The sequence below is a fragment of the Delphinapterus leucas genome, chromosome 2 (assembly GCF_059928025.1).
Source record: "Delphinapterus leucas isolate spDelLeu-1000000601 "Yukka" chromosome 2, BTC_Dleu_Yukka2, whole genome shotgun sequence".
Taxonomy (NCBI): Eukaryota; Metazoa; Chordata; class Mammalia; order Artiodactyla; family Monodontidae; genus Delphinapterus; species Delphinapterus leucas.
Window position 1 is genome coordinate 81210657 of NC_143130.1, and position 19563 is coordinate 81230219.

The following is a 19563-nucleotide window of genomic DNA, read 5'->3' on the forward strand; positions in this document are numbered from 1 at the left end:
TGCTAAAGGATCTTCTCTAGGCAAGAAACACAAGAGAAGGAAAAGACATACAATAACGAACCCAAAACAATTAAGAAAATGGGAATAGGAACATACATATCAATAATTACCTTAAATGTAAATGGATTAAATGCTCCCACCAAAAGACACAGACTGGCTGAATGGATACAAAAACAAGACCCATATATATGCTGTCTACAGGAGACCCACTTCAGACCTAGGGATACATACAGACTGAAAGTGAGGGGACGGAAAAAGATACTCCATGCAAATGGAAACCAAAAGAAAGCTGGAGTAGCAATTCTCATATCAGACAAAACAGACTTGAAAATAAAAACTACTATAAGAGACAAAGAAGGACACTATATAATGATCAAGGGATCGATCCAAGAAGATGATATAACAATTGTAAATATTTATGCACCCAACATAGGAGCACCTCAATACATAAGGCAAATACTAACAGCCATAAAAGGGGAAATCGACAGTAACACAATCATAGTAGGGGAGTTTAACACCCCACTTTCACCAATGAACAGTTCACCCAAAATGAAAATAAATAAGGAAACACAAGCTTTAAATGATACATTAAACAAGATGGACTTAATTGATATTTACGGGACATTCCATCCCAAAACAACAGAATACACATTTTTCTCAAGTGCTCATGGAACATTCTCCAGGATAGATCATATCTTGGGTCACAAATCAAGCTTTGGTAAATTTAAGAAAATTGAAATTGTATCAGGTATCTTTTCCAACCACAATGCTATGAGACTAGATATCAAAAACAGGAAAAGATCTGTAAAAAATACAAACACATGGAGGCTAAACAATACAATACTTAATAACGAAGTGATCACTGAAGAAATCAAAGAGGAAATCAAAAAATACCTAGAAACAAATGACAATGGAGACACGATGACCCAAAACCTATGGGATGCAGCAAAAGCAGTTCTAAGAGGGAAGTTTATAGCAATACAATCCTACCTTAAGAAACAGGAAACAACTCGAATAAACAACCTAACCTTGATCCTAAAGCAATTAGAGCAAGAAGAACAAAAAAACCCCCAAAGTTAGCAGAAGGAAAGAAATCATAAAGATCAGATCAGAAATAAATGAAAAAGAAATGAAGGAAACAATAGCAAAGATCAAAAAGCTAAAAGCTGGTTCTTTGAGAAGATAAACAAAATTGATAAACCATTAGCCAGACTCATCAAGAAAAAAAGGGAGAAGACTCAAACCAATAGATTTAGAAATGAAAAAGGAGAAGTAACAACTGACAGTGCAGAAATACAGAAGATCATGAGAGATTACTACAAGCAACTCTATACCAATAAAATGGACAACCTGGAAGAAATGGACAAATTCTTAGAAATGCACAACCTGCCAAGACTGAACCAGGAAGAAATAGAAAACATGAACAGACCAATCACAAGCACTGAAATTGAAACTGTGATTATAAATCTTCCAACAAACAAAAGCCCAGGACCAGATGGCTTCACAGGCAAATTCTATCAAACATTTAGAGAAGAGCTAACACCTATCCTTCTCAAACTCTTCCAAAATATAGCAGAGGGAGGAACACTCCCAAATTCATTCTACAAGGCCACCATCACTTTGATACCCAAACCAGAAAAGGATGTCACAAAGAAAGAAAACTACAGGTCAATATCACTGATGAACATAGATGCAAATATCCTCAACAAAATACTAGCAAACAGAATCCAACAGCACATTAAAGGATCATACACCATGATCAAGGGGGGTTTATTCCAGGAATGCAAGGATTCTTCAATGTAGGCAAATCAATCAATGTGATAAACCATATTAACAAATTGAAGGAGAAAAACCATATGATCATCTCAATAGATGCAGAGAAAGCTTTTGACAAAATTCAACACCCATTTATGATAAAAACCCTCCAGAAAGTAGGCATAGAGGGAACTTTCCTCAACATAATAAAGGCCATATATGACAAACCCACAGCAAACATCATCCTCAATGGTGAAAAACTGAAAGCATTTCCACTAAGATCAGGAAGAAGACAAGGTTGCCCACTCTCACCACTCTTATTCAACATAGTTTTGGAAGTTTTAGCCACAGCAATCAGAGAAGAAAAGGAAATAAAAGGAATCCAAATCAGAAAAGAAGAAGTAAAGCTGTCACTGTTTGCAGATCACATGATACTATACATAGAGAAACCTAAAGATGCTACCAGAAAACTACTAATCAATGAATTTGGTAAAGTAGCAGGATACAAATTAATGCACAGATATCTCTGGCATTCCTATACACTAATGAAGAAAAATCTGAAAGTGAAATCAAGAAAACACTCCCATTTACCATTGCAATGAAAAGAATAAAATATCTAGGAATAAACCTACCTAAGGAGACAAAAGACCTGTATGCAGAAAATTATAAGACACTGATGAAAGAAATTAAAGATGATACAAAGAGACGGAGAGATATACCATGTTCTTGGATTGGAAGAATCAACATTGTGAAAATGACTCTACTACCCAAAGCAATCTACAGATTCAATGCAATCCCTATCAAACTACCACTGGCATTTTTCACAGAACTAGAACAAAAAATTTCACAATTTGTATGGAAACACAAAAGACCCAGAATAGCCAAAGCAATCTTGAGAACGAAATACGGAGCTGGAGGAATCAGGCTCCCTGACTTCAGACTATACTACAAATCTACAGTAATCAACACAGTATAGTACAGGCACAAAACCAGAAATATAGATCAATAGAACAGGATAGAAAGCCCAGAGATAAACCCACACACATATGGTCAACTTATCTTTGATAAAGGAGGCAGGAATGTACAGTGGAGAATGGACAGCCTCTTCAATAAGTGGTGCTGGGAAAACTGGACAGGTACATGTAAAAGTATGAGATTAGATCACTCCCTAAGACCATACACAAAAATAAGCTCAAAATGGATTAAAGACCTAAATGTAAGGCCAGAAACTATCAAACTCTTAGAGGAAAACATAGGCAGAACACTCTATGACATAAATCACAGCAAGATCCTTTTTGACCCACCTCCTAGAGAAATGGAAATAAAAGAAAAATAAACAAATGGGACCTAATGAAACTTAAAAGCTTTTGCACAGCAAAGGAAACCATAAACAAGACCAAAAGACAACCCTCAGAATGGGAGAAAATATTTGCAAATGAAGCAACTGACAAAGGATTAATCTCCAAAATTTATAAGCAGCTCAATAACAAAAAAACAAACAACCGAATCCAAAAATGGGCAGAAGACCTAAATAGACACTTCTCAAAAGAAGATATACAGACTGCCAACAAACACATGAAAGAATGTTCAACATCATTAATCATTAGAGAAATGCAAATCAAAACTACAATGAGATATCATCTCACACCAGTCACAATGGCCATCATCAAAAAATCTAGAAACAATAAATGCTGGAGAGGGTGTGGAGAAAAGGGAACACTCTTGCACTGCTGGTGGGAATGTGAATTGGTACAGCCACTATTGAGAACAGTATGGAGGTTCCTTAAAAAACTACAAATAGAACTACCTTATGACCCAGCAATCCCACTACTGGGCATATACCCTGAGAAAACCATAATTCAAAAAGAGTCATGTACCAAAATGTTCATTGCAGCTCTATTTCCAAGAGCCTGGAGATGGAAACAACCTAAGTGTCTATCATCAGATGAATGGATAAAGAAGATGTGGTACATATATACAATGGAATATTACTCAGCCATAAAAAGAAACGAAATTGAGGTATTTGTAATGAGGTGGATAGACCTAGTGTCTGTCATACAGAGTGAAGTAAGTCAGAAAGAGAAAGACAAATACTGTATGCTAACACATATATATGGAATTTAAGGGAAAAAATGTCATGAAGAACCTAGGGGTAAGACAGGAATAAAGACACAGACCTGCTAGAGAATGGACTTGAGGATATGGGGAGGGGGAAGGGTAAGCTGTGAGAAAGCGAGACAGAGGCATGGACATATATACACTACCAAACGTTAAGGTAGATAGCTAGTGGGAAGCAGCCACATAGCACAGGGAGATCAGCTCCGTGCTTTGTGTCCGCCTGGAGGGGTGGGATAGGGAGGGTGGGAGGGAGGGAGACGCAAGAGGGAAGAGATGTGGGAACATATGTATATGTATAACTGATTCACTTTGTTATAAAGCAGAAACTAACACACCATTGTAAAGCAATTATACTCCAATAAAGATGTAAAAAAAAAAAGTGGGAATAACTCAAATGTTTTTCAATTGGTGAATGGGGAAAGACTGGCTGAAAAGGGACACAGGCACAATTTTGGGAATCATGGAAGTGCAATATACAGGCATACCTCATTTTACTGTGCTTCACTTTATTTTACTTTATAGATACTGCATTTTTTTTTACAAATTGCTGGTTGTGGCAACCCTGCACTGAGCAAGTCTCTTAGTGTTGTTTCTCCAATAGCATTTGCTCACTTCATTTCTCTCTGTCACACTTTGGAAATTCTTCAAATATTTCAAACTTTTCCATTATTTGTATATCTGTCATGGTGTTTTATAATCAGTGATCTGTAATCAGTGATCTTTTATTTACTATTGTAATTTTTGGGGGCACCTTGAACTTCATCCATGTAAGAGAGCAAAATTAATCAATAAATGTGTATGTTCTGCCTGCTCCACTGACCTGTGTTTCCCCCATCTTTCTCCCTCTCCTCCGGCCTCCCTGTTCCCAAAGACACAACAATATTAAACTTAGGCCAATTAATAACCCTACAATGTCCTACAAGTGTTCAAGTTAAAGGAAGAGTCATACGTCTCTCACTTAAAATCAAAAGCTGGAAATTATTAAGCTAAGTGAGGAAGGCACATAGAGAGCTGAGATAGGCCCAAAGCTAGGCCTCTTATATCAAACAGTTAACCAAGTTGCAAATGCAAAGGGAAGTTCTGGAAGGAAATTCAGAGTGCTACTCCAGTGAACACATGAATGATAGGACAGCAAAACAGCCTTATTGCTGATATGGCAAAAGCTTGAGTGGTCTGCATAGAAGATTAAACCAGCTACAACATTCTCTTCAGTTGAAGCCTAATCCAGAGCAAGAACCCAACTCCCTTCAATTCTATGTAGGCTGGGAGAGATGAGGAAGCTGCAGAAGAAGAGTTTGAAGGTAGCAGAGGTTGGTTCATGAGGTTTCAAGAAAGAAGCCATCTCCATAACATATCGGTGCAAGGTGAAGCAGCAAGTGCTGATGTAGAAACTGCAGTAAGTTATCCAGAAGATCTAGCTAAGATCAATACTGAACATGGCTACACTAAATAACAGATTTTCAATGTAGACAAAGTAGCCTTATATTGGAAGAAGATGCCATCTAGGACCTTCGTAGCTAGAGAGGAAAAGTCAATGCCTGGCTTCAAAGCTTCAAAGGACAGGCTGACTCCCTCATTACATGCTAACGCAGCTGGTGACTTTAAGCTGAAGCCAATGCTCATTTATCATTCTGAAAATCCTAGGGTCCTTAAAATTATGCTAAATCTTCTCTGCCTGTGCTCTATAAATGGAACAAGAAAGCCTGGACAGCAGTACATCTGCTGACAACATGGTTTACTGAATATTTTAAGCCCACTGTTAAGACCTACTGCTCAGAAAAAAAGGTTCCTTTCAAAATATTACTGCTTATTGTTTTCATGTCTGCTAATGCAACATCCATACTTCAGCCCATTGATCAAGGTGTCATTTCAACTTTCAAGTCTTATTCTTAAAGAAATACATTTTGTAAGGCTATAGATGCCATAGATAGTGATTCCTAGGACGGATCTGGACAAAGTAAATTGAAAACCTTCTGGAAAGGATTCACCATTCTAGATGCCATTAAGAACATTAAGGGTTCATGGTAAGAGGTCAAAATATCAACATTAACAGGAGTTGAAAGAAGTTGATTCCAATCCTCATGGATGACTTGGAGGGTTCAAGACTTCAATAGAGGAAGTAACTGCAAATGTGGTGGAAATAGCAAGAGAACTAGCATTAGACATGGAGCCTGAAGATGTGAGTGAAATGATGCAATCTCATGATAAAACTTTAACAGATGAGGAGTGGCTTCTTATGGATGAGCAAAGTGGTTTCTTGAGATGGAATCTACTCCTGGTGAAGATGCTATGAAGATGCAGTGGCAGAGTTTGAGAGGACTGACTCTAATTTTGAAAGAAGTCCTACTGGGGGTAAAATGCTATCGAACAGCATTGCATGCTACAGAGAAATGTTTGTGAAAGCAAGAGCTTACTGATGCAGCAGACTTTGTTTCTGTCTTGGTTTAAGAAATTGCCATAGCCACCCCAACCTTCAGCAACCACCACCCTGATCAGTCAGCAGCATCAACACTGAGGCAAGACCCTCCACCAGCAAAAAGATTATGACTTTCTGAAAGCTCAGGTGATGGTTAATATTTTTTAGCAGTAAAGTATTATTTAATTAAAGTATGTACATTTTTTTAAAAAGACAATGCTATTTCACATTTAATGGACTACAGTATAGTATAAACAACTTTTATATGCACTGAGAAAGCAAATCTCTAAGCTATGCCTTTATCTTGACCGTGATGGTATTTAAGAAAAACTAGTAAAGAAGTAATACAGAATAATAAAATAATTAATCCTAAAAAATAGGAAAGAAGGAAAAAAGAAAGAACAGATGAGAGAAATTAAAAACATAAGCAAGTCAGTTATATGACTAATTATATGAAGTACAAATGGACTAAACCCTTCAATTAAAAGGCAAAGATTTCCAGACTGGATTTAAAAAAACAACTCAAGTGTGTGCTGTTACACTTTAAATATAAGTACACAGATTGAAACCAAAATAATGGAAATAAATATCATACAAACTATAAAGTAAAGGAAGCTTGTGTGGAAATATTAGTAACAGATAAGGTAAACTTTAAGGCAAGAAGTGTACTAGAGATAAAGGGTGGCATTTCCTAAGATAAAAGGGTCAATTCAACATGAATACACAGCAATCCTGAGTTTTTACATCCAAAATAACATAGTTTCAAACAAGGTAATAAAACAAAAAAGGAGAAATAGACATAACCCCAATCTTAGTTTAATACACCTATTTCTGGTGTGTTAGACTAAAAAAAGAAAACTAAGTTATATAGACTCTTTGAACAAAATTATTAAAAAATTTAACCTACCTGATATATATATATATGTAGGACACTATACATGTAGGACACTATATATATATATATATATATATATATGTAGGACACTATACATGTAGGACACTATATATATATATATATATATATGTAGATGTAGGACACTATACATGTAGGACACTATATATATATATATATATATGTAGGACACTGTACATGTAGGACACTATATATATATATATATATGTAGGACACTATACATGTAGGACACTATATATATATATATATGTAGGACACTGTACATGTAGGACACTATATATATATATATATATATATGTAGGACACTATACATGTAGGACACTATATATATATATATATATGTAGGACACTATACATGTAGGACACTATATATATATGTAGGACACTACACTAAGCAACTGGAGAATACACATTCTTTTCACGTGCTCACAAAGTATTTACCAAAATGCACTATATGGTATACATAAAACAAGTCTGAAAAAACTTCAAAAATTAAAATCACATAGGGTATGTTCTCAGGCTATGGTGGAATAGAACTAGAAATCAATTAATAGATAACTAGAAAATTTGATAACGTTTAGAAGTTAACCAACATTCTTCTAAATAACCCAGCAGTCAGGAAAGCACAATGAAAATTAGATATTGAAAATAAAACACACTAAACTTTATGGGATATGGCTAAAATGGTGTGTGCTGGTTATTACTTACTGCCTTTCAGTTCTAAGTTCCACCTATTAGGCTGCTTTGTGAAAATGGGTTTGGGTCCTTTAAATATTTCCCCTTGCCAACTGGTACTTTGCCATTAGAGGGCACTGTAAATACATTGCAGGAGGGAAAAGTTTTTGCTTCCTGGTTCTGGGGTGCCTGCTGTGCAAGCTTCTCCAGGATGCATTATTTTCCCCTACACTAGACTTCTGCAGTGCACAGTGGCCAGCAGCACCTAGCAGCCAGCGGCTTCCCCTGGCATATCCCTCAGGCAGTTTTGTAGCAAAGGGCCTCCAGTGAGATATCTCCCTGTGAAGAGTCTTCCCTGGCACCCCACAGGGTGGATTTCCAGCAAGTTTCAGAGGGTGGATTTCCAGCATATTGAAGCAGGATGGCACCACAGTAACCTTTCTGCCATCTAGTGAGCCACACTGTGCCTTCTAAAGAAAGGTCTGGATCTCAGGCCTCAGTGGGCCTCTTCCTTGGTGTGCTATCTCAGCTCTGGGGTGTACTAGCTTTTCCTTATATCTACTATTCCTATATTCTTTTGAATCCTCTTTAATTCTTGCTAACCAATCCCTCATTACTGCCATCCCCTGGTATTGTTAATAATTCCTTATATTAAAATCTTTCTGTTGAAATTACTGTGTGATTTCTCTCTCCTGATTGGACCTGTTGATTCACAGTGCTTAGGAGAAAAATGACTTTCAATGCATATATTGGAAAAAAATTAAAAATCAACTTCTAAGTTACCATCTCAAGAAGTTAGAAAAAGAATAAAAAATAGAAGGAAATTAATAGAAGTGAAAACATAAATTGAAAAAACAGTAAGCTCACATACATAGACAAAAATCAACAGAATCAAAAATTTTTTCTGTCATAATATCTATAAACTTGATAAACTCTTAGAAAGACCAATCAAGAAAAAGAAAGTATACACTACTAATATCAAAATGAAAGGGAGATATCACTGCAGATCCTACAGACATAAAAAGATAATACAGGGTTATGATACATAGTTTTATATAAATAAATTTAAAAAACTAAATGAAACAGATGATTTTCTTTAAGATCACAAGTTATCTAAATTGACACAAGAAAAAAATTTTTTAATCTGAATAGTTGTTAAATATATTAAATCCAGAGGGGTCCAGATCAAGATGGCAGAGTAGGAAGATTCTGAGCTCACCTCCTCCCATGGACACAACAAAACAACAACTACATATAGAACAACTATCTCTGAGAATAACCTGATGACCTGCAGAATGGATTTTCTACAACTAAGGATAGAAAGAAAAGGCCACATCAAGACAGGTAGAAGGGGCAGAGACATGGTCTAGTCAGAACCTACACCCCAAGTGCTGTGACCCACACGTGGGAAAAATATTACAACCACAGGGGTTCCCCCGGAGGAGTATGGGGTCTGAGCACCATGTGGGTCGCCACGACCCAGAAAATCTGCACCAGGAAGATAAGCCCCCATAACATCCAGCTTTGAAAACCAGCAAGGCTCACCAGGAGAGTTGGCGGCCTTTGGGAAACCAAGACTCTGCTCCTGAAGAGCTCATGCACAGACTCACTCACTCTGATACCCAGCACAGAGGCAGCAGCTTGGAAAGTACCTGGGTCACACAAGGATATTCACTGGCTAATTTTAGGGCATATGCTGGAGAGGCAGGTATCTGGTGGAACTTTTTCTGGGGATGGAAGTGCTGATGGGCACCATCTTTTTTTTTTAGCTCTCTTTCTACCTAGCTGGCCCAGGGCTGGCAGGCACCATTTCTGTCACTCTCCATCAACCTAGCTAATGCCATATGTCCTGCCCTGGCATTCCCCTGAGGACCCATCTACCAAGCCTGCCAGCCACTGGCCAACCCCTCCAAAGTGGCTCCCCCCTCGCCCCACTTAGTGGGTACCCTGGCTGGCACTGGCACCCCTCCAAAGCACCTCCCACTCTGGGGGGCAGCCCTGCACACCAGCATGACTACAGAAGTCACAGCCAGGCCACACAGCCAGTATACCAGGGGACAGCCCCACTCACCAGTGTGTCTGCAACAATCAGGGCCCAACCACAACAGGAGAGTGCACACAGCCCACAGAGGGAATACTCCTGGAGGCGCTGGTGACCAGGGGGATTGCACTATTGGGCTCCACAAAACACTTTCTACATAGGCTGCTCTTTCAAGACTGGGAGATGTAACTGATATACCTAATAAAGAAACACACACAGAAAGATAGGCAAAATAGGAGACAAAGTAATACCTCCAAATGAAAGAATAAGACAAAACCTCAGAAATAGAACTAAACAAAATGGAGATAAGGAATTTACCAGAGACTATAAAGTAATAGTCATAAAAATGTTCACCAAACTTGAGAGAAGAACGGATGAAATCAATGAGACCTTCAACAAAGATAGAAAATATAAAAAAGAACCAGCAGAACTGAATAATACAAAAATGTAAATGAAAAATACACTAAAGGGAATTAATAGCATATTAGAGGATACAGATGAACAGATCAGCAATCTGGAAGACAAGGTAGTGGAAATCACCCAATTAGACCAGCAAAAAGAAAAAAGCACTAAAACAAGCAAACAAAAATAAGATAGTTTAAGAGACCTCTGAGACAACATTAGGTGTAAAAATGTACAAACAAGACTACCATACCCAGCAAGGTTATTATTCAGCATAAAAGGAGAGATAAAGAGTTTTCCATACAAGTAAAAGCTGAAGGAGTTCATCGCCATTAAACCAGCCTTACAAGAAATGTTAAAGGGACTTCTTCAAATAGAAAAGAAAAGGCCAAAACTAGAAACAAGAAAATTATGAAAGAAAAGTATTATTAGTAAAAGCAAACACATAGTAACGATAGCGGATCGACCACTGATAAAGCTAGTATGAAGGTTAAAAGACAAAAGTAGTAAAATCATCTATCTAAAATAATTAGGGACTTCCCTGGTGGTCCAGTGGTAAGGAATCTGCCTTCCAAGGCAAGTTCCATCCCTGGTCGGGGAACTAAGATGCCACGGGGCAACTAAGCCCATGCGCAGCAGCTACTGAGCTCGTGCGCCTCAACAAGGGAGCCCATGTGCCGCAAACTACAGAGTCCAGAGAGAGAGAGAGAAAACCCACATGCCACAACTAGAGAGAAGCCCATGCACCACAACTAGAGAGAAGCCTGCGCACTGCAACAAAGAGCCTGAGTGCTGTGGTGGAAGATTCCACATGCCACTACGACGATCCCACGTGCCGCAACTGAGATCAAGGCAGCCAAAGAAATAAAGTAAAACAAATAAATTAAAAAATAAAATAATTAGTTAAGCAATACAAAAAATAAAAAGGTGTAAAATATGACATCCAAAACATAAAACATTGGAAGCAGGGAGTAAAAAATGTAGCATTTTTAGAAGCATTCAAACTTAAGTGACCATCAAATTAAAACAGACTGAAATATACATTGGTTTTTATATATGAACCTCATGGTAACCACAAACCAAAAACCTATAACAGTTACACAAAAAATAAAGAAAGGAATCCAGACATAACACTACAGACAGTCATCAAACCATGAGGGAAGAGAGCAAAAAAAGAAGGAAGGAACAGAGAAAAACTACATAAACGACCAGAATACAAGTAACAAAATGGTAATAAGTACATATCTAACAATATTTACTTAAAATGTAAATAAATTCTCCAATAAAAAGACATGGGTGGGGCTTCCCTGGTGGAGCAGTGGTTGAGAGTCTGCCTGTCGATGCAGGGGACACGGGTTTGTGCCCCGGTCTGGGAGGATCCCACATGCTGTGGAGTGGCTAGGCCCGTGAGCCATGGCCGCTGAGCCTGCATGTCCAGAGCCTGTGCTCTACAATGGGAGAGGCTACAACAGTGAGAGGCCCACATACCATAAAAAAAAAAAAAAAAAAAGACATGGGTGACTGGATTAAAGAAAAAAAAGAAGACCCATATATATGCTGCCTACAAGAGACTTACTTTAGATGTAAAGAGGCAGACTGAAAGTGAAGGGATGAAAAAAGATATTCCATGCAAATGGAAATGAGAAGAAAGTTGGGGTAGCAATACTTATATCAGACAAAATAAACTTTGAAACCCAGACGGTAACAAGAGACAAAGAAGGGTATTACATAATGACAAAGGGATCAATCCAACAAGGTGACATAACACTTGTAACTGCCTATGCACCCAACATAGGAGCCCCTAAACACATAAAGCAAATATTAACAGACATAAAAGGAAAAGTTGACTGTAATGCAGTAATAGTAGGGGACCTAAACACCACACTTACATCAGTGGACAGATCATCCAGACAGAAAATCAATAAGGAAACATTGACCTTAAATGACATATTAGACCAGATGTACTTAACAGATATATGTAGAACTTTCCGCCCCCAAACAGCAGACTACACATTCTTCTCAAGAGCACCTTGAACATTCTCCAGGATAGATCACATGTTAGACCACAAAACAAGTCTCAGTAAATTTAGGATGACTGAAATTATATCAAGCATCTTTTCTGACCATAACACTATGAGACTAGAAATCAATTACAAGAAGAAAACTAAGAAAAAAACACAAATACTTGGATGCTAACCAACATGCTTCTAAGCAACCAATGAGTCAATGAAGAAATCAAAGAGGAAATCAAAAAATTCCTTAAGACAAATGAAAATGGAAACACAGTGTTCCAAAATCAATGGGACACAGCAAAAGCAGTTTTAAGAGGGAAATTTATAGCAATACAGGCCTACCTCAGGAAACAAGAAAAATCTCAAATAAACAAACTAAATTTACACCCAAAGGAACTAGCAAAGAAGAATAAACAAACCCCAAGTTAGTATTGTAGAAGGAAGACAATAATAAAGATCAGAATTGAAATAAATAAATTAGAGATTGAATACAATAGAAACAATCAATGAAACTAAGGGCCGATTCTTTGAAAATATAAACAAAAGTGATAAACCTTTAGCCAGACTCATTCAAGGAGAGAGAGAGAGACAGAGACAGAATTCAAATAAATAAAATCAGAAAGAAGAAAGAAGTACAATTTAGACCTCAGAAATAAAAAAGATTATAAGACATTACTATGAACAATTATACACCAACAAATTGGACAACATAGGAGAAACGGATAAATGCCTAGAAGCATACACTCTTCTAAGAATGAGTCAGGAAAAAATACAAAATTTGAGTAGACTGTTCACTAGTAATGAATCAGTAATCAAACAACTCCCAACAAAAAAAAAGTCCAGGACCAGACAACTTCACAGGTGAATTCCACCAAAGATTTAAAGAAGAGTAAATACCCATCCTTCTCAAACTACTAAAAAAATTGAAGAGAAATGAATGCTTCCAAATTCATTCTACAAGGCTAGCATTACCTTGATACCCAAACCAGATAAAGATACTACAAAAAAATTACAGACCAATATCCCTGATGGACACAGATGCAAAAATCCTCAACAAAATATTAACGAAATTCAACAATACACTAAAAGGATCATACACCATGATCAAATGATATTTATTCCAGAGATGCAAGGTTGATTCATTATTTGCAAATCAATCAACATGATACATCACATTAAGAAAACAAAGGATAAAAATAATATGATCATCTGAATAGATGCATAAAAAACATTTGACAAAATTCAACATTTATTTATGATAAAAACTCTCCAGAAAGTGGGTACAGAGGGAACTTACCACAACATAATAAAGGCCATATATGAAAAACCCACAGCTAACATAATATTCAAGGGTGAAAAGCTGAAAGCTCTTTCTCTAAGATCAGGAACAAGATAAGGGTGCTCATATCATCACTTTTATTCAACATAGTATTGGAAGTCCTAGCCACAGCAATCTGATAAGAAAAAGAAATAAAAGGCGTCCAAATTGGAAAGCAAGAAATAAAACTGTCACTATTTGTAGATGACATGATACTATACATAAAAAAACCCTAAAACTACCAAAAACTATTAGAACTAATGAATGAATTCAGTAAGATTGCAGGATGCAAGATTTTAATATATAGAAATCTGTTGCACTGCTATACACTAATAATAAACTACCAGAAACAGAAATTAAGAAAACAATCCCATCTACAACTGCAATTGCATCAAAAAAGAATAAAATACCTAGGAATACATTTAACCAAGGAGGAAAGACCTGTACTCTGAAAACAATAAGACTGTGGATGAAAGAAATTGAAGACAATACAAATAAATGGAAAGATATACTGTCCTCATGGATTGGAAGAATTAATATTATTAAAATGACCATACTATCTAAAGCAACCTACAGATTTAATGCAATCCCAGAATACCAATGGCATTTTTCATAGAACTGGAACAAATAATTCAAAAATTTGTATAAAACCACAAAAGACTTTGAATTGCAAAACCAATTTTAAGAAAGAAGAACAAAGCTGGAGGTATCATGCTCCCTGATTTCAAGCTATACTGCAAAACAACTGTAATCAAAACAGTATGGTACTAGCACAAAAACAGACATAGATGAATGGAACAGAATAGAGAGCCCAGAAATAAACCCACATTTACATGGCAAATTAATTTACAACAAAGGAGCCAAGAACATAGAGTGGGGAAAGACTGTTTTTAATAAATGATGTTGGGAAAACTGGTCGGCTACATGGGAAAGAAGGACACTGGACCACGTTCTTACACCATTTACAAAAATAAATTTAAAATGGATTAAAGACCTAAATGTTCGTTCTGAAACCATAAAATTCTTATAAGAAAATATAGGCAGTAGGCTCCTTGATATTGGTCTTAGGAATATTTTTTTTTGGATCTGTCTTCTCAGGTAAGGGCTACAAAAGCAAAAATAATCAAATGGAACTACAACAAACTAAAAAGGTTTTGCACAGAAATGGAAACCATCAACAAAATGAGAAGGCAACCTACTAAATGGGAGATGATAGTTGCAAAAGGGGTTAATATCCAAAATGTATAAAGAACTCACACAACTCAACATCAAACAAAAACAAGTAAAAATTGGGCAGAGGACATGAATAGACATTTTTCCAGGGAAGACATGCAGATGGCCAACAGACATATGAAAACATGCTCAACATCAATAATCACCAAGGAATAGCAAATCAAAACCACAAGGAGATATTACCTCACACCTGTCAGAAAGGCTATTATCAAAAAGACAACAAATAATGAGTGTTGGCAAAGATGTGGAGAAAAGGCAACCCTCATGCCCCGTTGGTAGGAATGTAAATTGGTGCAGCCACTATGGAAAACAGTATGGAGGTTCCTCAAAAAACTAAAAATAGAACTATCATATGATCTAGCAATTTCACCTCTGTGTATTTATCTGAAGAAAATGAAAATATAATTCAAAAATATATATGTACCCCTATGTTCATTGCAGCATTATTTACAATAGCCAACGTGGAAATATGGAAGCAACCTAAATGTCCATCTATAGACAAAGGGATAAAGAAGATGTGAGATACATATATATTATATATATATGTATTATATATATATAAGAGAATATTACTCAGCCATAGATATATACTCTATGTTATCACTTGCATGTGGAATCTAAAATACAAAACAACCCCTCAGGGGCAAAACTGCCCCTGGTTGAGAACCACTGCTTTTGACAAATTATTAAGCAGAGAGTATCTCATACTCCACTCTGAATCTGAATAACCACTGGCAAGAGATGATGATTCACAGAGACCATTTTAATCTTCTCATTAGTCATTATGATGCTTTTCCTATGCAAAAATAAAACTGACAACATTGCAAAAAATACAAAAATACAAAACAAGTGAATAAATAAAATGAAATGAAACAGACTCATAGATTCAGAGAACAAACTGGTGGTTATCAGAGGGAAGGGGAGTAGGGCGTTAAGCAAAACAAGTAAAGGGGAATAAGAGGTACAAACTCCTAGATATAAAATAAGTAAATCATAGGGATGTAATGTACAGCATAGGGAATATAGTCAATACTATTGTAATAACTTTGTATGGTGACAGATGGACTTAGACTTATTGTGGTGATCAGTCTGTAATGTATATAAATGCTGAATCAGTATGTTGTACAATTGAAACTAATATAATACTGTATGTCAACTATACTTCAATTAAAAAATAAAAAGGGGGCTTCCCTGGTGGCGCAGTGGTTGAGAGTCCGCCTGCCGATGCAGGGGACACAGGTTCATGCCCCGGTCCGGGAAGATCCCACATGCCGCGGAGCGGCTGGGCCCGTGAGCCATGGCCGCTGAGCCTGCGCATCCGGAGCCTGCGCTCCGCAGCGGGAGAGGCCACAACAGTGAGAGGCCCGCGTACCGCAAAAAATAAAAATAAAAAAAATAAAAAGGAAAAAATGGATAAGGTAAAATAAATAATAAAAGAAAGAAATACATTAAATCTGTAACTAAAATCTATCCCAAAGAAAATTCGAGTATAGATGACTACTGGTGATTTCTGCCAAACATTTAAAGAAAGAAATAATACCAATCTTGTACAACCTCTTTTAAGGAATATAGAGAGAGCACTTCTTCCTAACTCATTTTATGAGACCAGCATAAGCCTGATACAAAAATATACAAGGAAATTACAAGAAAAGAAAACTGCATAAGTGTACTTCTTATTAATTGATACACACATTAGTATAAAATATTAGAAAATCAGATCCAGAGAATACATGTACTACATCATGACCAAATTCGCTTATTCTAGGAATAAAAAATGGTATAGGGACTTCCCCAGTGGTCCAGTGGTTAAGACTCCGCCTTCCAATGGAGGCCGTGGGTTTGATCCCTAGCGGGGGAACTAAGATCCCACATGCCATGGGGTGTGGGCAAAAAAATTTTTTTTAATGGTTTAAATTTTGAAAATTAATCAATATAATTTACTTCTTTAACAGAAAGTGAACATTAAGGCCATATGATTACCTCAACAGATACAAAAAGGCATCCAATTAAATTAACCACTAGTTCATGATAAAAACTCTCAACAAACTAGGAATAGAAGAGAACCTCTTTAATATGATTAAGTTTATACATAAAAAGTCTATTGCTCACATATTTAATGGTGAAATGTTGAGTGCTTTCTCCCTGAGCTCGGAACAATTCAAATACATTCGTTTTCATCATTTCTGTTAATTATTGTTCCATAGGTCCCAATTAGTGCAAAAGGGCACAAAACAAGAATTATGAGGTATAAATATTGGAAAGGAGCAAGTAAAAATGTAATTCCAGGTGATGTGGTTGTCAATATAGAAAAACTAAAAAAAATATGTACACTATTAGAATTAATAAATGAATTTAGGTAGGTCACTAGATACAAACTCAATATATAAAAATCTATTGCATTTCTATATATTACACTTGCAAAAACAATTAGTCAATAAAATTTTAGATACAACACTATTAACAATAGCTTTGGAAACGGTCTAATATCTAGGAATGAATCTGATGCAAGACATGCAAGATTGCTAAACTGAAAAATACAAAACATTGTAGGGAAAACCACAGAACACTTAAACAAATAGATAAATATACCATGTTCATGGATTTGAAGACTCTGTTTTATAAAGACATCAATTCTCCCAAAATCAATTTATTGACTCAATGCAGTCACAAATTCCCAGCAAGGTTTTCTGTGGAAATTTATCAGGCAATTCTAAACTTTATATGGAAATGCAAGAGCCAAAAAATCAGGAAGAAATTGTTGGAAGATTTACAATATCAGATACCAAGACTTAGCATAAACCTACAATATTTAAGATAGTGTGGTACTGGTGCAGTGATAGATAAACAAACAGTGAAATAGAAGAGAGAGTCTAGAAACAGGCCCATGCCTATACAGTAACTTGATATACATCAAAGGTGCTACTGCAATTTTGTGGTAATGAGATTTTTTTTCAAAACGTGATGCTGGAGCAATTAGATAATTCATACGTAACAGACTTTAACCCTATTTTATACCATTTACAAAACTGAATTCCAATTGGATTATAGGCCTAATATGAAAGGAAATCAATAATTTTCTAGAACAGGGGTTAGTAAATTTTTTCTGTAAAGTACAAGATACTCAATATTTTCAATTTTGTGGTCCACATGGTCTCCGTTGCAACTACTCAACTCTGCTGCTACAGCACAAAAGCAACCATAGACAGTACACTAACGAAGTGGAATGGCTGTGTTCCAATAAAAATTTATTTACAAAAACAGGTGGCAGGCCACATGGGCCATAGTCTGCTGACACGTTCTAGAAGATAACATAGACGAATAATTCCATGCCCTTGGGGTAGACAGCGATTTCTTAAATAAGACCCAAAAAACCATGAACCATAAAAGATTTATAAATTCTGAAATTCTATTTATCGAAGTACACCATCAAGAGAGTGAACCAGAAAGTCATAGACTAAGAGAAGATATTTGTGATATATATGCATACATATATATATGCATGTTTATATACATATATCATAGATGTAGCATATATATCCAAAAAATATCTCATAGCCACAATATCTAAAGAATGCCAACAAATCAGTAAGAAAAAGATAAACAACACAATGAAGATAAACAGCTCAAACAAAATGAGAAAAATCTTGAGTGGGAGTTTTAGAAAACAGAATATCAGCATGGACATAAGTACATGAAAAGATATTCCATATGATTAGTTATCAAGCAAATAAAAATAAAACCAGAATGTAATATCAGTATGGACTCATCAGAATGGCTAAAATGAAAAGAATTGACAATATGCAGTGGTAACCAGAATATGGAGCAACTGGAACTGGAACTTCCATATGCAGTAATGAAAGTGTAAATTGTTACAATTACCTTGAATCACTCTACTAAAACCTCCTCTACGACCCAGCAGTTCCAGTACTAGGTATGTAAGAGAAATGCATGAATATCGCAAAAGGCATGTACAAGGCAAGTCATAGCAGTTTTCTTCCTAATAGCCCCAAACTGAAAATAACTCAAATGTCTATCAACAGAGGAATGGATAACTAAATTGTGGTGTATTCATACAGTGGGATACTATACGCAATAGAAAAGAATTGATAACATGGATTAGTATAGTAGACATGATATGAAACTAAAAGAGCCAGACACAAAATTAGAACAAGCTGTATGATTCTATTTCTATGAATTTCAGGGAGAGATAAAATAATCTGTGGTGGTGGGTACAATGGAGGACCACAATGGAGCATTCTAGGGAGCAGAAATATTCTACATCTTGATCTGGGTAGTGGTTACATGAGTAATACACGTGTAAAAATTCATTGGGCTATACACTTATAATTTGTGCACTTTAGTCTCAGTATGTTAAAACTCAAAAAAAAAAACTTTAAAAAATCATAGAAATTTACAGGATATATTTTCACTGAAAGATTCAAAGAACACTGAAATATAGAGACTAAAACATTAGTCTTACCTCTGTTTCCTGTCCCTCATTATTGCTGTCCTCCCTAAAAAAAAACATTAGGTGATTCTACTTCCAAATTATTTTTTATACATTTACATGCACATATATATGTGCATATATATATATGTATATGCACATGTATGTGTAACATTAAAAAATTCACATTCACACTTCACAATAATTCTGTAATTTTATTTTTAGCCTAAAAA

At 36.1% G+C, this 19563-nt stretch overlaps 1 protein-coding gene across 2 annotated transcripts in view; it reads right to left on the reverse strand.

The window, feature by feature from the left end:
- TEX9 (testis expressed 9) overlaps window positions 1-19563 on the reverse strand; it is a 234289-nt gene that overhangs the window by 199959 nt on the left and 14767 nt on the right. For both annotated transcript variants that reach the window (XM_030761665.2, XM_089907172.1), the window contains exon 3: window positions 19364-19397. In XM_030761665.2, coding sequence (XP_030617525.2) covers window positions 19364-19397 — 34 coding nt within the window. The remainder of the gene's footprint in view (window positions 1-19363; window positions 19398-19563) is intronic.